This window comes from Chaetodon trifascialis, chromosome 10, assembly GCF_039877785.1.
Source record: "Chaetodon trifascialis isolate fChaTrf1 chromosome 10, fChaTrf1.hap1, whole genome shotgun sequence".
Taxonomy (NCBI): domain Eukaryota; kingdom Metazoa; phylum Chordata; class Actinopteri; order Chaetodontiformes; family Chaetodontidae; genus Chaetodon; species Chaetodon trifascialis.
The window spans coordinates 29,423,646-29,441,150 of record NC_092065.1 but is presented as its reverse complement, the minus strand read 5'-3'; the positions used below and the strand labels follow the sequence as shown (position 1 = coordinate 29,441,150).

Here is a 17,505-nt window from a genome sequence, read left to right as displayed (position 1 = left end):
GGAGTGTTTACGTCGTCCTCATGCTGTAAGTGTGACCACAGTACACAGAGAGGTGTGTATTTATACTCTAATCAATAGAAACCCTGTTAGAACCAACTGGCTGCACCACTGATCATTCAGATTCAGGTGTGTCCTGTTTAAGGGGCTGAACATGCAGACTAGTAAGTATTTTATATTTTATCAGTGGAATTAATTTTAGTCAACATCTGTTTTTGGTCTTTTTCTGTTGATCAGTGACAAAAATCAAATCTACGTGAATTCAAGGCTGTAACAGAATACAAGAGGGATGAAGGATGTTTACAGACACTGTGAGTTCATCTGGAATGATTCTATAAATATGGAATTATGACAGCATGAAAAACGAGGTTAGGAAATCATTTCTTATTGAGTGTGACATCACAAAGGCAGCAAGGAGGAATGAAAAAGCAAATGTTGGCACAGGTCAGACAAGGACGAATGTGCAGCAGCAGAGCAGTTCATGTAAGGATGTGAATCCTTGCAGTAACCATCAAAGATGGTCGTACAGTAAGTCTTTTCATGGGGCCGTGATGTTGATTAGTGACCTGGTGCAAACCTGTGCTGATATAAGATTCCCTCACTCAGCACGAAATGATGCACTAAATCATTTCCAGCAGAGGTTTGGACACAAAGCAGGAACGTTCTGTCAAAGGCACAAAGGCAGCAGCAGCCTGAAAAGCTCATTGTCCTCGGTCGCAGCAGCTGTGGATGGACCAAACCAGAGTTCAGCAGAGACATGGACCAGACCAAACCGGACCCAACCTGACTGGACCAGACCGGACCGGATCCAACCTGACTGGACCAGACCGGACCGGATCCAACCTGACTAGACCGGACCGGACCGGATCCAACCTGACTGGACCAGACCGGACCGGACCCAACCTGACTGGACCAGACCGGACCGGACCCAACCTGACTGGACCAGACTAGACCGACCTGAGAGAAAACCTTCTGTCCAGATATAAAACTCAGAGGCGATGAGGCGAAACAGCAGCAGCTGTGAAGCTGGCGAGCGGCTGAGATGAAACAGGCTGATAAGACACAGCTCGAAGACAGAAGACGGACCTCAGCCTGAGAGGGACATCAGCCTGTTCAAAGAAAGCACAAAAAAACCTTTATGAGATGCTAGCAGCCACCCTGGAGAGCAGCTGCTGCTTCATTGGAAATGCCACAAAGCTTTAGGTTTTGTTCATAAAACTCTGCTGACCTCACCATAAAAACCAGAGAGCAGCCATCTGTCTGCTTCAAGGAGCCTCCATCTTAACGCAGGCTCATCCTGGACATGTGACACGAGCTCTGAAGGATTCCAGCAGCTGGAGGCAGCGAAGACTTCACTGTTGTTGTCGGGTTCAGTTGTTGTCGGGTTCAGTTGTTGTCATGTCGTGTCATGTTGTTGTCAGGTCGTGTTGTTGTTGGGTCATGTTGTTGTCGGGTTGTGTTGTTGTTGGGTTGTGTTGTGTTGTTGTTGGGCCATCTTGTCGAGTCATGTTGTTGCCGGGTTGTGTTGTCGTTGGGTCATGTTGTTGTCAGGTCGTGTCGTGGTGTTGTCGGGTCATGTTGTTGTCAGGTCGTGTTGTTGTCGGGTTGTGTTGTTGTTGGGTCATGTTGTTGTCAGGTCGTGTCATGTTGTTGTCCGGTTGTGTTGTTGTCAGGTCGTGCCGTGTTGTTGTCGGGTTGTGTTGTTGTTGGGTCATGTTGTTGTCAGGTCGTGTTGTTGTCAGGTCGTGTCGTGTTGTTGTCGGGTTGTGTTGTTGTTGGGTCATGTTGTTGTCAGGTCGTGTCGTGTTGTTGTCGGGTTGTGTTGTTGTTGGGTCATGTTGTTGTCAGGTCGTGCCATGTTGTTGTCGGGTTGTGTTGTTGTCAGGTCGTGCCATGTTGTCAGGTCGTGTCGTGTTGTTGTTGTGTCATGTTGTTGTCGGGTTGTGTTGTTGTTGGGTCATGTTGTTGTCAGGTCGTGCCATGTTGTTGTCGGGTTGTGTTGTTGTTGGGTCATGTTGTTGTCAGGTCGTGTTGTTGTCAGGTCGTCTCGTGTTGTTGTCGGGTTCAGTTGTTGTCGGGTTCAGTTGTTGTCATGTCGTGTCATGTTGTTGTCGGGTTGTGTTGTTGTTGGGTCATGTTGTTGTCAGGTCATGTTGTTGTCAGGTCGTGTCGTGTTGTTGTTGGGTTGTGTTGTTGTCGGGTTGTGTTGTTGTTGGGTCATGTTGTTGTCAGGTCGTGTCATGTTGTTGTCGGGTTGTGTTGTTGTTGGGTCATGTTGTTGTCAGGTCGTGTTGTTGTCAGGTCGTCTCGTGTTGTTGTCGGGTTCAGTTGTTGTCGGGTTCAGTTGTTGTCATGTCGTGTCATGTTGTTGTCAGGTCGTGTTGTTGTTGGGTCATGTTGTTGTCGGGTCGTGTTGTTGTTGGGTTGTGTTGTGTTGTTGTTGGGCCATCTTGTCGAGTCATGTTGTTGCCGGGTTGTGTTGTCGTTAGGTCGTGTTGTTGTCGGGTTGTGTTGTTGTTGGGTCATGTTGTTGTCAGGTCGTGTCATGTTGTTGTCCGGTTGTGTTGTTGTCAGGTCGTGCCGTGTTGTTGTCGGGTTGTGTTGTTGTTGGGTCATGTTGTGTTGTTGTCGGGTTGTGTTGTTGTTGGGTCATGTTGTTGTCAGGTCGTGTCGTGTTGTTGTCGGGTTGTGTTGTTGTTGGGTCATGTTGTGTTGTTGTCGGGTTGTGTTGTTGTTGGGTCATGTTGTTGTCAGGTCGTGTCGTGTTGTTGTCGGGTTGTGTTGTTGTTGGGTCATGTTGTTGTCAGGTCGTGCCATGTTGTTGTCGGGTTGTGTTGTTGTTGGGTCATGTTGTTGTCAGGTCGTGTTGTTGTCAGGTCGTGCCATGTTGTTGTCGGGTTGTGTTGTTGTTGGGTCATGTTGTTGTTAGGTCGTGTTGTTGTCAGGTCGTGTCGTGTTGTTGTTGGGTTGTGTTGTTGTCGGGTTGTGTTGTTGTTGGGTCATGTTGTTGTCAGGTCGTGTCATGTTGTTGTCGGGTTGTGTTGTTGTTGGGTCATGTTGTTGTCAGGTCGTGTTGTTGTCAGGTCGTCTCGTGTTGTTGTCGGGTTGTGTTGTTGTTGGGTCATGTTGTTGTCAGGTCGTGTCGTGTTGTCGGGTTGTGTTTACGCTCATGGACTTCGCTGATCAGGAGAACTTAACTGTCGTGTCATGTTGTTGTCCGGTTGTGTTGTTGTCAGGTCGTGCCGTGTTGTTGTCGGGTTGTGTTGTTGTTGGGTCATGTTGTGTTGTTGTCGGGTTGTGTTGTTGTTGGGTCATGTTGTTGTCAGGTCGTGTCGTGTTGTTGTCGGGTTGTGTTGTTGTTGGGTCATGTTGTTGTCAGGTCGTGCCATGTTGTTGTCGGGTTGTGTTGTTGTTGGGTCATGTTGTTGTCAGGTCGTGTTGTTGTCAGGTCGTGTCGTGTTGTTGTTGGGTTGTGTTGTTGTCGGGTTGTGTTGTTGTTGGGTCATGTTGTTGTCAGGTCGTGTCATGTTGTTGTCGGGTTGTGTTGTTGTTGGGTCATGTTGTTGTCAGGTTGTGCCATGTTGTTGTCGGGTTGTGTTGTTGTTGGGTCATGTTGTTGTCAGGTCGTGTTGTTGTCAGGTCGTGTCGTGTTGTTGTTGGGTTGTGTTGTTGTCGGGTTGTGTTGTTGTTGGGTCATGTTGTTGTCAGGTCGTGTCATGTTGTTGTCGGGTTGTGTTGTTGTTGGGTCATGTTGTTGTCAGGTCGTGTTGTTGTCAGGTCGTCTCGTGTTGTTGTCGGGTTCAGTTGTTGTCGGGTTCAGTTGTTGTCATGTCGTGTCATGTTGTTGTCAGGTCGTGTTGTTGTTGGGTCATGTTGTTGTCGGGTCGTGTTGTTGTTGGGTTGTGTTGTGTTGTTGTTGGGCCATCTTGTCGAGTCATGTTGTTGCTGGGTTGTGTTGTCGTTGGGTCATGTTGTTGTCAGGTCGTGTCGTGGTGTTGTCGGGTTGTGTTGTTGTTGGGTCATGTTGTTGTCAGGTCGTGTTGTTGTCGGGTTGTGTTGTTGTTGGGTCATTTTGTTGTCAGGTCGTGTCATGTTGTTGTCCGGTTGTGTTGTTGTCAGGTCGTGCCGTGTTGTTGTCGGGTTGTGTTGTTGTTGGGTCATGTTGTTGTCAGGTCGTGTTGTTGTCAGGTCGTGTCGTGTTGTTGTCAGGTCGTGTCGTGTTGTTGTCGGGTTGTGTTGTTGTTGGGTCATGTTGTTGTCAGGTCGTGTCGTGTTGTTGTCGGGTTGTGTTGTTGTTGGGTCATGTTGTTGTCAGGTCGTGCCGTGTTGTTGTCGGGTTGTGTTGTTGTTGGGTCATGTTGTTGTCAGGTCGTGCTGTTGTCAGGTCGTGTCGTGTTGTTGTTGGGTTGTGTTGTTGTCGGGTTGTGTTGTTGTTGGGTCATGTTGTTGTCAGGTCGTGTCATGTTGTTGTCGGGTTGTGTTGTTGTTGGGTCATGTTGTTGTCAGGTCGTGCCATGTTGTTGTCGGGTTGTGTTGTTGTTGGGTCATGTTGTTGTTAGGTCGTGTTGTTGTCAGGTCGTGTCGTGTTGTTGTTGGGTTGTGTTGTTGTCGGGTTGTGTTGTTGGGTCATGTTGTTGTCAGGTCGTGTCATGTTGTTGTCGGGTTGTGTTGTTGTCGGGTTGTGTTGTTGTCGGGTCATGTTGTCAGGTCGTGTCATGTTGTTGTCGGGTTGTGTTGCCACTTTTATTTGTTGTAGTATACCGCTCTCCTGGTCCTTACTCCGAATTTATAGCTGAGTTCTCGGAGTTTCTATCAAGCTTAGTTCTTGAAGCAGATAAAGTAATTATTGTAGGTGACTTTAATGTACATGTCGACGTTGATAATGACAGCCTTAGCACTGCGTTTATCTCAGTATTAGACTCAGTTGGCTTCCGCCAGAATGTACATGAACCGACTCACTGTTTTAACCACACCCTCGACCTTGTTCTGACATATGGCATTGAAATCGAAGACTTAATAGTCTCCTCACAGAATCCTCTTTTATCAGACCATCATTTAATAACTTTCCAATTCATATTACCAGACTACCAGCCAGTAGGCAAAAATTCTTATACCAGACTCCTGTCTGATAGTGCTGTAGCTAAATTTAAGGATATGATCCCATCAGTATTTAATTCAATGCCATGTCTCAATACAACAGAGGAGTCTTATGCTAACGTTAGTCCCTCCCAGATTGACTTCCTGGTTGATAGTGCTACAGGATCGTTGCGTATGACACTTGACTCTGTTGCTCCCCTAAAAAAGAAGAAAATTAAACATAGGAGGTTAGCTCCATGGTATACTCCTCAAACCCGCAAATTAAAGCAAACTTCACGGAAAATAGAAAGGAAATGGCGTTCTACCAAATTGGAAGAATTTCGGTCCGCCTGGCAAGACAGTCTTAAAATATACAGGAAAGCCCTCCGCAGTGCCAGGGCAGCCTATTACTCTGCACTAATAGAGGAAAATAAGAACAATCCCAGGTTTCTCTTCAGCACTGTAGCCAGGCTGACAGAGAGCCATAATTCTTGTGAACCATGTATTCCTTTAGCTCTGAACAGTAATGACTTCATGAGCTTCTTTAATGATAAAATTCTAACTATTAGAGACAGAATTCATCGACTCCTGCCGTTAACAGGTACTGTTTTGTCTTCAAACGCAGAAATCGTAGAAACTGTTAGTCTGTCGCAGTTTTAGACTGTTTTACTCCTGTTGACCTTCACCAACTAATTTCAATAATTTCATCATCAAAATCATCTACCTGTATTTTAGATCCTATCCCGACTAAGCTGTTTAAAGAAGTATTACCTCTAATTGACTCTTCAGTTTTAGACATGATCAATCTCTCTTTATCAACAGGCTACGTACCACAGTCCTTTAAAGTAGCTGTGATAAAACCGCTACTGAAAAAGCCTACTCTTGATCCAGGAGTTTTAGCCAACTATAGACTGATATCCAACCTTCCCTTTCTCTCAAAAACTCTTGAGAAAGCAGTTGCCAATCAGCTGTGCGACTTTCTAAACAATAATAGTTTATTCGAGGATTTCCAGTCAGGATTTAGAGTGCATCATAGCACAGAGACAGCACTGGTTAAAGTTACAAATGACCTTCTAATTGCATCTGATAAAGGATTTGTCTCTGTACTAGTCTTACTGGATCTTAGTGCTGCATTTGACACCATTGACCATGGCATCCTATTGCAGACACTGGAACATTTCATTGGCATTAAGGGAACTGCGCTAAGCTGGTTTAAATCCTACTTGTCAGATCGCTCTCAGTTTGTACGCGTTAATGACGACTCCTCTGTGCTCACTAAAGTCAGCTATGGAGTTCCGCAGGGTTCTGTGCTTGGACCAATTCTATTCACCTTATATATGCTTCCTTTAGGTAAGATTATCAGGAAGCACTCAATAAATTTTCATTGCTATGCAGATGATACCCAGCTATATTTATCAATGAAACCGGAAGAAACCAGTCAGTTAACTAGACTACAAGCATGTCTTCATGACATAAAGACCTGGATGACCTGCAATTTTCTGATGCTAAACTCGGACAAAACTGAAGTTATAGTATTCGGCCCTAAACATCTTAGAAGGTCACTTTCTGATGACATAGCAGTTATGGATGGCATTGCGCTGGCCTCCAGCACCACTGTAAAGAATCTGGGAGTTATCTTTGACCAAGATATGTCCTTTCACTCCCATGTAAAACAAATTTCAAGGACTGCCTTTTTTCACCTACGTAATATCGCAAAAATCAGGCATATTTTGTCTCAAAATGATGCAGAAAAACTAGTCCATGCATTCGTAACTTCCAGGCTGGATTATTGCAATTCTTTACTATCAGGCTGCCCAAATTCGCTGCTGAATATTCTCCAGTTGCTCCAGAACGCTGCAGCACGTGTTCTGACAAAAACCAGGAAGCGAGATCATATTTCTCCAATACTCGCCGCTCTGCACTGGCTCCCTGTAAAGTTTAGAATAGAGTTTAAAATTCTCCTCCTTACTTACAAAGCCATAAATGGCCAGGCACCTTCTTATCTTAAAGAGCTCATAGTACCTTATTGCCCTACTCGAACACTGCGTTCCCAGAATGCAGGTCTACTTATGGTTCCTAAAGTCTCAAAAAGCAGAACAGGAGTCAGAGCATTTAGCTATCAAGCTCCTCTCCTGTGGAACCATCTTCCAGTCTTTGTCCGGGAGGCAGACACTGTCTCTACATTTAAGAGTAGGCTTAAAACTGTCCTCTTTGATAAAGCTTATAGTTAGGGCTGGCTCAGGCTTGTCCTGGACCAGCCCCTAGTTATGCTGCTATAGGATTAGACTGTTGGGGGACATCCAAAGATACACCGAGCTCCTCCGTCCTTCTGTCCCTCTCCATCCGCACGCTCTCATGTCCTACCACGGCGTCTTACTAACTTAGCTCCTTCCCCGGAGTCTCTGTGCTTTGTCGTCTTGCAGGTTCCCATGGACAGTGGCTGAATCTGGATTGTGGATTTCAGCTGCGTCTCCTGCCTTGGCCCTGCCTGACATCCACTGCAACTGCTACTGCTGTTATTACATCCACTGTCACTGTTACTGTGACTGCATGTCTGTCTCTCTGTCTCTGTCTCTCTCTCTCTCTCTCTCTCTCTCTCTCTCTCTCTCTGACTGCTTTTCTTTCTTTCTGTCTGTCTGTCTGTCTGTCTGTCTCACTCTCTCTCTCTTGCTCTTCCTCTCTCACCCAACCGGTCGAGGCAGATGGCCGCCCACCCAGAGTCTGGTTCTGCTCGAGGTTTCTGCCTGTTAAAAGGAAGTTTTTCCTCGCCACTGTCGCCAAGTGCTTGCTCATGGGGGAATTGTTGGTTTCTTTGTAGATAAAAGAGCTTGGTCTGTACCAGCTCTATATGGAAAGTGTCCTGAGACAACTTCTGTTGTGATTTGGCGCTATACAAATAAAATTGAATTGAATTGAATTGAATTGTTGTTGTTGGGTCATGTTGTTGTCAGGTCGTGTCGTGTTGTTGTCGGGTTGTGTTGTTGTTGGGTCATGTTGTTGTCAGGTCATGTTGTTGTCAGGTCGTGTCGTGTTGTCGGGTTGTGTTGTTGTCGGGTCATGTTGTCAGGTCATGTCATGTTGTTGTCGGGTTGTGTTGTTGTCGGGTCATGTTGTCAGGTCGTCTCGTGTTGTTGTCGGGTTGTGTTGTTGTTGGGTTGTGTTGTTGTTGGGTCATGTTGTTGTCAGGTCGTGTCATGTTGTTGTCGGGTTGTGTTGTTGTTGGGTCATGTTGTTGTCAGGTCGTGTCATGTTGTTGTCGGGTTGTGTTGTTGTCGGGTTGTGTTGTTGTTGGGTCATGTTGTTGTCAGGTCGTGTTGTTGTCAGGTCATGTCGTGTTGTTGTTGGGTTGTGTTGTTGTCGGGTTGTGTTGTTGTCGGGTCATGTTGTCAGGTCGTGTCATGTTGTTGTCGGGTTGTGTTGTTGTTGGGTCATGTTGTTGTCAGGTCGTGTTGTTGTCAGGTCGTGTCGTGTTGTCGGGTTGTGTTGTTGTCGGGTCATGTTGTCATGTTGTCACCTGAGATCAGAAAAGCAAACACAGAACAGTGTGATCCAAACTCTGAGAGAACAACAGCAGAGAGAAAAAGCTGCTTCTGTTCTGAATCTGAATCTGTGTCATTAGGGGACGTTAATACGTAATGAATCAGAAGGCTGAGTAATGAGCGAGGCTTCAAACACTGTGACGAATGATGGTCCGACCCAATCAGACTATGTGATAAATCAAAGGACGAAGCACTAAAAACAATGATGATGAGAGAAGAAACAGACAACAATCAAGAGAGAATGTGTCACATGATCAGAAAAAGACACTATGATCGGATAAATACTGATCTGAGAGCAGTGAGATGAGCCATAAACATACCCAGATGGAATGAACAAGCACAGAATGACAAGTACAAGTACCAGAAGCACCACAAGTACCAGAAGCACCACAAGTACCACAAGTACCAGAAGCACCACAAGTACCAGAAGCACCACAAGTACCACAAGTACCAGAAGCACCACAAGTACCAGAAGCACCACAAGTACCACAAGTACCACAAGTACCACAAGTACCAGAAGCACCACAAGTACTACAAGTACCAGAAGCACCACAAGTACCAGAAGCACCACAAGTACCAGAAGCACCACAAGCACCACAAGTACCAGAAGCACCACAAGTACCAGAAGCACCACAAGTACCACAAGTACCAGAAGCACCACAAGTACCAGAGGCCTGTACCATAAAGCTTGATTAACCTAGCCGGGCTTCCTCTTACTTATCGGGCTTCACTTAACGAGACATCCGCCCTCCAGATTTTCGGTACCATAAAGCCGCCTATCAACTCACTAATTCAGTTCAGGCTTGTCCAATCCAGATCTGAGCGCGCTCACATAAAAAGGGCGGAGTTTGCTGCATGCGACCAATCGCAAACATGGAAAAATCAGCCCGAGCCGCATATTTCACTACGGAGGAGCAAACAATAATAGTTAATAAATACGAGGAATACAAATCAATAATCCAGGCAAAAAGCAACATAGTTGCAGCTGCCAAACGGCGCAAACTGTGTCAATGCGTAAGTTAGTGCCATTATAATATTACTTCCCCACTATGACTGCACTTGTATATCTGACTGCAGGAACATTTGTGTGTTCCATAAATGTATGTGTGTATGAAATTTTTCGTTATGGCATGTGATCGTAGCCTTATTATTTCAGATGCAGCCCGAGTGGAGCAAAGAGAACATGGGAGCAAATCAAACAGAAGTATAAAAATATACTTCAAAGTGGCCAGTACGCTTACTATATCTTATACATGTAGCATATGTATATGTAGGCCTACATGTTGGAGGCTATATACAATACAATATACAACGGCAAACATCCCAGGGCTTAGTCTACATTATGCAAATTACACATCCACCTTGCTTACCTGCGATGTCATAAAAGCCCTCTTTGATGCATTGCGTGGGCAGGTGGCCGGGAAACACCACGAATGCATCGACAAGCTCAGTCAGGGCCCCCGCGACTTTATGAATAGCTCTACATACTGTGTTTTTCCGAGGTTTTCGGCATCGCCAACCGAATACATAAAGTACCTATGAATGAATGAATCAATCCATGATTTACTTAAACAAATAACTGATTAATGGCCTTTTATCTGTGGCTTGCTTGTAACCCATCCAATGAGGGATTTAAAGACATCATAATAATTACAAACATCACTAAGAAATATATTACCTGTGGCAAAAAACCTCAGTGCAATGCACACTGTCTGCGGGACTGTCAGCGCGTGGTCGCGCTGCGTTACATTACTGATGGAAGGCTCCAGCAGCTGACAGATGTTTTGTAACCCCTCTCCTGAAAACCTGTACCTTTCGTACAGTGATTGTTCAGACAATTCGAACGGATTACAGCGATCTCTAAATACTCTCTCGCGCCTGAGTGCTCTTCGCACAAGCTGTGCACCAAGATCCACCGGGTTCTCATCAAACGGACAGGCCATTCTCCAAGAGAACTGATTGGTCAGTAGGTGGGGCTTTTATACCTGCCGAGCTCTTATCCTGAACTGATCCTGCTCCGGAGCAGGTTAGATGTTCAGCATAGGTTACCACGGCAACGTAGCCCGATAGAAAGTAAGCCACCTTTATGGTACCGAAAAGCCAGGGTTAAGCCTGAAGTTATCTCGCTAAGCCGTAATCCAGCTTCATGGTACAGGCCTCCGGTACCAGAAGCACCAGAAGTACCAATACCACACCGAAAAATTACTCCATTACAAGTAAAAGTACAAAAATGTTACAGTTCCAGGAAACTGGACTGAAGACTGACAAGACACACACACACACACACACACACACACACACACACACACACACACACACACACACACACACACTGTCCATTCTGGTAAAATTTGTATGTATTTGTACTAGTTGTATAATACCTTTTCTAATATACTGTAACGACAACAGCCACAGAAGTAAAAGTGCTAATTTTTCAGAGTGATTATTGATCGTTATTGACCATTATTGATGATCACTGATTGTTATTGTTCGTTATTGATGGTTATTGATTATTTTGGTTACGATGCTTCATGAATACATGTTACATCACTTTATTACTGCAGCTAATGAACTCCTTTGAGTGTATTTCTATGTATTTTAGTGTATTTTAGATCTTTGCTGGGTAGCTTGTGCCTCTCCGGCCCTCTAGGAGGTCTTATTGATCGACCTGTAATCATGTCACTTATTGATCAATTGTGTTTGTCTTATTAATCTCAATGTGGAGAGACTAAAAGCAGAGAGCAGCTAACGATGGAACGGACCAATGAGAGCAGAGTAAAGATTTCAGGCTGACTCACTGATATTGATCAGGAACTCTGCGAAGCCCCCGCAAAATATATTTACTTTGTTTGTGTTCTGGACGCCGAGGCGTCTTTAACGACCTGACGAGCTAACAAGTGAAGCCGGCCGTCTTTTCTTCTTCACTGGTTTCTAAAGTCTCAGAAGTCGTCTTCACTGTGATCACAGACGTCACAAGAGTTTAAAGCCTCTGTTGGGATAGAAGCCTTCAGCCCTGAGCACAGACTGACAGGCAGCCAGAGGCAGCCTGACATCAGGCAGGAAGCCTGGACCACAAAGAGGCGTCGCAGAGGTCACAGCTGGAAGGAGACTACATGAGACGAGGCAAGACGAGGCGAGGCGGGACGGGACGGGACGGGACGGGACGGGACGGGACGGGACGGGACGGGACGGGATGGGATGGGACGAGACGGGATGGGACAGCAGAACGACCGACTGCCGATGACTCCTGAACCACCTACATGCTGTGAAGTCGCAGCGACAGACATAGGACTCGACAGACAGGTCACTGACTGTCTGTCTGTCTGTCTGTCTGTCTGTCTGTCTGTCTGTCTGTCTGTCTGTCTGTCTGTCTTTGACCTGCCTGCCTGCCTGTCTGTCTGTCTGTCTGCCTGCCTGCCTGCCTGCCTGCCTGCCTGTCTGTCTGCCTGTGTCTCTGTCTGTCTGTCTGTCTCTATCTGTCTGTCTGTCTGTCTGTCTGTCTGTCTGTCTGTCTGTCTGTCTGTCTGTCTGTCTGTCTGTCTGTCTGTGTCTTTGGGTGGTGACCTTTATGCAACATTAATGTCCTTCTACAATCACGACTGTTTTGAACGTCGCTCCACTTGCTGGTTTTTAGAGACGCTGCCGGAGGTTGAACAGTTTTTAGCCTCAGAGCTGAACAGCTGTGAGCACTCACACACTGACAGTGTGTGTGTGTGTGTGTGTGTGTGTGTGTGTGTGTGTGTGTGTGTGTGTGTGTGTGTGTGTGTGTGTGCGCCCGTGCACTCTCACCACGTCCATGATCTGCAGCAGGCTGAAGCTGAAGTGGACCGTCAGGCTGTGGGAGTCGTTGCTGACCGGTCGCTCCAGCGGGTTGTAGTTCCTCATCAGCTCCTTGTAGAGGCGCCGCTGGTAGACGCCCTGCAGGGAGCCTGCAGAGCAACACAGCTGCTGAAACCACAGAACAAAGCCGCTGCCTCCCCCGGGAAGCACCGCCGTCTGTGCTGTCAGTGACCCTCAACTGACCCCCGCTCTGCCTGAAGCCACATGTGTAAACTGGTGCAGGGGGGTCCTTCAGTCCTGGTCCTGACTGTCTGCTTCAGGTTGTAGGTTTCATACATACAGCTACAGACAGACGGCGTGCAACACGTCCATGAAAAGGACGAAGACACAGAATGTGCTGAACGTCCACGATGACAAACCAAACATAGATTCTACGTTAGCAGCTGAGTTCATGTTGGAGCTCCAGTCGTTTGTTCACTTTGGGACATTTACAGTTTCCACAGCGATCGACTCGCTTTGTTCAACGTCACGTCAAACACACACGTACTGAGAGACACCGTGTCCATATCAGCACCAAAAACCTCTGAAGTCCTCTCAGCCTGTCTGTGCCAGTATAACCAGGAACAGACACTAGAGACCAGGGACAGACACTGGGGACCAGGAACCTTTAAATCTCCCTGCTCAGTCTGCCCTGGTCCTGGTCCTGGTCCTGGTCCTGGTCCTGGTCCTGGTCCTGGTCCTGGTCCTGGTCCTGGTCCTGGTCCTGGTCCTGGTGCAGACCAGGCCTTGCTCCGTGGAGCTGGACGAGGTTCAGGTCTCACCCTGCTCAGACCTGCGGTGCCTGTTGGTCTGTCAGAGTCTTAGCAGAGATTCTGACACGGCTGACTTTCAGCTTCACATGAATGTCAGAGTCAGAGGTTTTGTCTTGGCTCAGGGAAAACAAACGTCTTGTGTCCACAGCTGTCTCGTTCTATGCAAACGAGCTCCTGAATGCTCTGAAAGCAGCAGGAAGCTGATCGGAGATCAGACCTCGGACCTGCAGCGCTTCACAGTCAGCTGGTTTGAGCCTCCTGCTGAAACTCTGCTGACCTGAGAGCAGCTTCAGGTGATTCCTGATCTCTGTCTGTTTGATCCCTACGAACACTCCAAGTGTGAAACCAGCAGCTTCTTTCTGGGAGTTATGGGACCAGTTCACTTCAGTCTGGCTACGAATGGAACAGATCCAGTTCATGAGGAGCTCTGAAGCTGCTGCTCAGTGTGTTTTAAGTTTTGTACTGTATTTAGAGCATTTCCACCTTTTCAGCGGCTGACTGATCAAACATGAAACCAAAGCTGTTATATAATATAATGTTCATCTGCGCTCTGGTCAGAGCCTCCAGGCTGCATTGACAGAAACAGAGATTTAAGCTCACAGAACACAGGAGCTGCTGCTCGACCGCTGCCTCGATTGTTTGTGTTAATGTGTGACTTCAGTGTTTTAATGGATTATTCTGGATTCACCAAAGTCACACGGTGACACCAATAAGCTCCCAGTCGAAGCAGAGGTGGACCGGCTGTTCCTGTGATCTGTGATCTTAAATTACTGGTTTTGTCAAAGGAGTCTGGCTTCATCAGAAACACACATCAGAAAGTCTGACAGCAGGTGAACAGTGAAAATATTCTAAATATAATGTACAACTAAAGTGATCCTGGCTGTTTCTGGTGGGCTTTATTGAAGTGGCTGGAACACAGGTGGAGGTGTGACCTCCACCTGCTGCAGGTGAGACTGTTGATGAGGGCGTCACAGCCTGATTTCAAACAGTCCAGAACATCCTTTCATCAGTCCGCTCAGGCGTTTCCTGTGGATTTTCCCTTTTTGGAAATATCACGCAGATTTCTGTGTTGATCTGAGCTGCTGGAACAAGTGAACATCTTATCTTATCTTATCTTATCTTATCTTATCTTACAGAGCATGCAGTCATTATTAAAGTGACGAGGTCACATGGTCTGCAGCTTCTTCTGTTTCAACCTTTTTGATCCAAACAGGTGAAAGTGGAGGTGATGAACAGCTTCTCTCCTGCACATCTCAAAAAGTGTCTCTCTCTGTCTGCTTCATGCACGCTTCAATGGTCTGACTGGAAACACTGGAAACCAGTTGTTAAAGACACGCTGTCATTTTCTCACATCTGTCTAATTTTGTTTAATCTGCAGCTGTGAATTAAACAGCTGGACGAACGAGCCAATAGGCTGAGGAGTCTGTGTGTGTGTGTGTGTGTGTGTGTGTGTGTGTGTGTGTGTGTGTGTGTGTGTGTGTGTGTGTGTGTGTGTGTGTGTTAAGCCTACCGTGAAGGAGGGAGCAGAGTGTCAGAACATGCAGGGTGAAGATCCGAGCATCCATCCTCCAACCGTGAGTCCAGAGACGAGGAACTGAACAGAGTTCCTCCTGAAGCAGCCGAAAACACCGGGGGGGGGGGAGAGGAGAGAGAGGAGAGAGAGGAGAGAGAGGGGAGGAGAGAGGAGAGAGAGGGGAGGAGAGAGGAGAGAGAGGGGGAGGAGAGAGAGGAGAGAGAGAGGAGAGAGAGGAGAGAGAGAGGAGAGAGAGGAGAGAGAGGGGAGAGAGGGGGAGGAGAGAGAGGATCAATGGAGGATTTGCTCTGAGGGGGAGAAGGAGATGCTCCTCCCTCAAAAACAAAAAAAGAAGAAGATTCGGCAGCTGGAGGAGGAGGATGCTGTGTGTGTGTGTGTGTGTGTGTGTGTGTGTGTGTGTGTGTGTGTGTGTGTGTGTGTGTGTTTCTACTTGAAAATGAAACCAGTTAATGTTCCAGTGAGTGACTGTTACTGGTTATGCTGGTGTGTTGAGGTTCCTGTCTTCACATCCTCGTCTCCACGTCCTGTTTTCTGATTGGACGTGTTGACTTGACTCGTCTCTCATTATTTTTGGGGTCAGGGAAACAGGAAACACTCGACGATGAACCCCTCTGAAGACACGAGTGAAGAAGAGGAAGCTGACAATGTCCTTCATTCAGAGGTCAAAGGTCACCGTGTAACTTCCTGTAAAGACTGGAGTGAATGCGAGCGGCGTCCCCGGCGTGAAGACTGTCCTCTGCTCCGCTGAGCAGCATGTAAACTCTGATTAACGAGCTAATTAGAGCCAAGCGTCTCAACGACTTCCTCCATTAGAGACATTAGTGCTGAGACACCAGGACGTCTGCCGTCAAGCAGTGGACGCTGCTGCAGACTCAATCCTGAAACCGGCAGAAACTTTCCTCTGCTGGAGGCAGAAACTTTCCACTGTGTTTTTAGCTGGTGGCAGTAACGCCACCATGTGGCGTCCAGAGACAGACGGGTATCATTCCAGGATTTTTCCCAGCATCCTCGGCTCAGCTCACGCTGCAGTTATTAGCGGCTCTGCCTGCGGAGCGTCTGTGAGCTTCAGCAGGTGGAAACAAAAGTCTTGGTAACGGCTGAAGGAGCAGAGTGTCCAGCTGGAGTCTTCAGTCTGGAGACACTCGGAGACATTTCAACATCTGAAGACATCAAGCCTTACTCACCACCGAAACACTCATCAACGAATCACGGCCTCGCTGCTCGAGTCCACTCTGAGCTCACAGCTGCAGCCTGATCAGCTGCACTGCTCACCTGGAGAGCGCCGCCCTCTGCTGGAGGAGCAGGGAAGTGCAGCCTGACCACAGCAGACGATCCACGTTTGACAAACTGGATCCAAAGTCTGTCAAACAGCAGGATCGCAGGATGGACGTGCTGAGAGTTTGAAAGATGTGGATCCTGAGAAGCAACCGATCGATCAATCGATCAATGGAGGAAATGATCAGCAGATTGATCCAGAATGAAAAGAATCATTAGTTTAAAATGAGCTCAACTCAACCAACTCCAACAGGGACGTCCTGCTGAGACATGAATGAGGAGACACAATGATCTGAAGAGACCAGAGATAAGAGGACAACAGACACAGGGGACACCATGATCTAAAGAGACCAGAGACAAGAGGACAACAGACACAGGGGACACCATGATCTAAAGAGACAAGAGGACAACAGACACAGGGGACACCATGATCTAAAGAGACAAGAGGACAACAGACACAGGGGACACTTTACTGCACGCAGTACTTCTACTGTAATACTTCAAGTACATTTTCCTGATTGTACGCTCACTGACACTCGTCTCCATGTAGGACAGTTCATGTGAGACACTTTCTGTTCAGACTCATCATGAGTGAAACGTTTCATCACTTTATTAAATCTGAGCTTCACAGATCAAAGCAGCAGCTTTAAACAGAAAACATCAAATCACTGCTGACACGTCACAGAAGATGAACCGAACTTCCAGAAAAAGAACTTTGATACCTGAACGGCTCAGAAACAGAGCAGTTTTGGTTTGTGAGTGGACTGAAGCCAAAGACAAGCTGAGACTCTATCGATCTGCAGAGTCTGATCGGACCATCGCAGACGTCTTCAGAGACACTCTGGACAGTCCGTCCGCAGGACGTCATTCAGGACAGATTCAGTCATTCGGATTCATCTCAGCTCAGAGTTAGTTCAGTTAGAAAAAACACAGCTTTTTATTTTCTGGACGATCCTTTAAAAGCGTTTTGTCCATCGACAGAACAAACAGTCGCTCGCAGTCGTTCGGTCGACCGGTCAGTCGTTCGGTCGCTCTGTCAGTCAGTTGGTCAGTTGTTCGGTCGACCGGTCAGTCTGTCGGTCGGTCGGTCAGTCTTTCAGTCAGTCGTTCAGTCAGTTGTTTGGTCGCTCGCTCGGTCAGTCGTTTGGTCAGTCGTTTGGTCAGTCGTTCGGTCACTCGGTCAGTCGTTTGGTCAGTCGTTCTGTCGCTCGGTCGGTCAGTCGTTCGGTCGCTCGGTCAGTCGTTTGGTCAGTCGTTTGTTCAGTTGTTCTGTCGCTCGGTCGGTCAGTCGTTCGGTCGCTCGGTCGGTCAGTCGCTCGGTCAGTCGTTCTGTCGCTCGGTCGGTCAGTCGTTCTGTCGCTCGGTCGGTCAGTCGCTCGGTCAGTCGTTCTGTCGCTCGGTTGGTCAGTCGTTCGGTCGCTCGGTCAATCGTTTGGTCAGTCGTTCGGCCGCTCGGTCGCTCGCTCGGTCAGTCGTTCGGTCAGTCGGTCGG

The 17,505-nt window shown here is 47.3% G+C and overlaps 1 protein-coding gene across 1 annotated transcript in view; it reads right to left on the bottom strand.

Moving 5' to 3' along the window:
* LOC139337631 (neuronal acetylcholine receptor subunit alpha-7) overlaps positions 1 to 14,811 on the bottom strand; it is a 33,934-nt gene extending 19,123 nt beyond the window's left edge. Inside the window, exons 1-2 of the mRNA XM_070972315.1 lie at positions 14,715 to 14,811; positions 12,402 to 12,541 (exon numbers count right to left, since the gene is read on the bottom strand). Coding sequence (XP_070828416.1) covers positions 12,402 to 12,541; positions 14,715 to 14,769 — 195 coding nt within the window. The 5' untranslated portion in view covers positions 14,770 to 14,811. The remainder of the gene's footprint in view (positions 1 to 12,401; positions 12,542 to 14,714) is intronic.
* Positions 14,812 to 17,505: the final 2,694 nt, after the last annotated feature.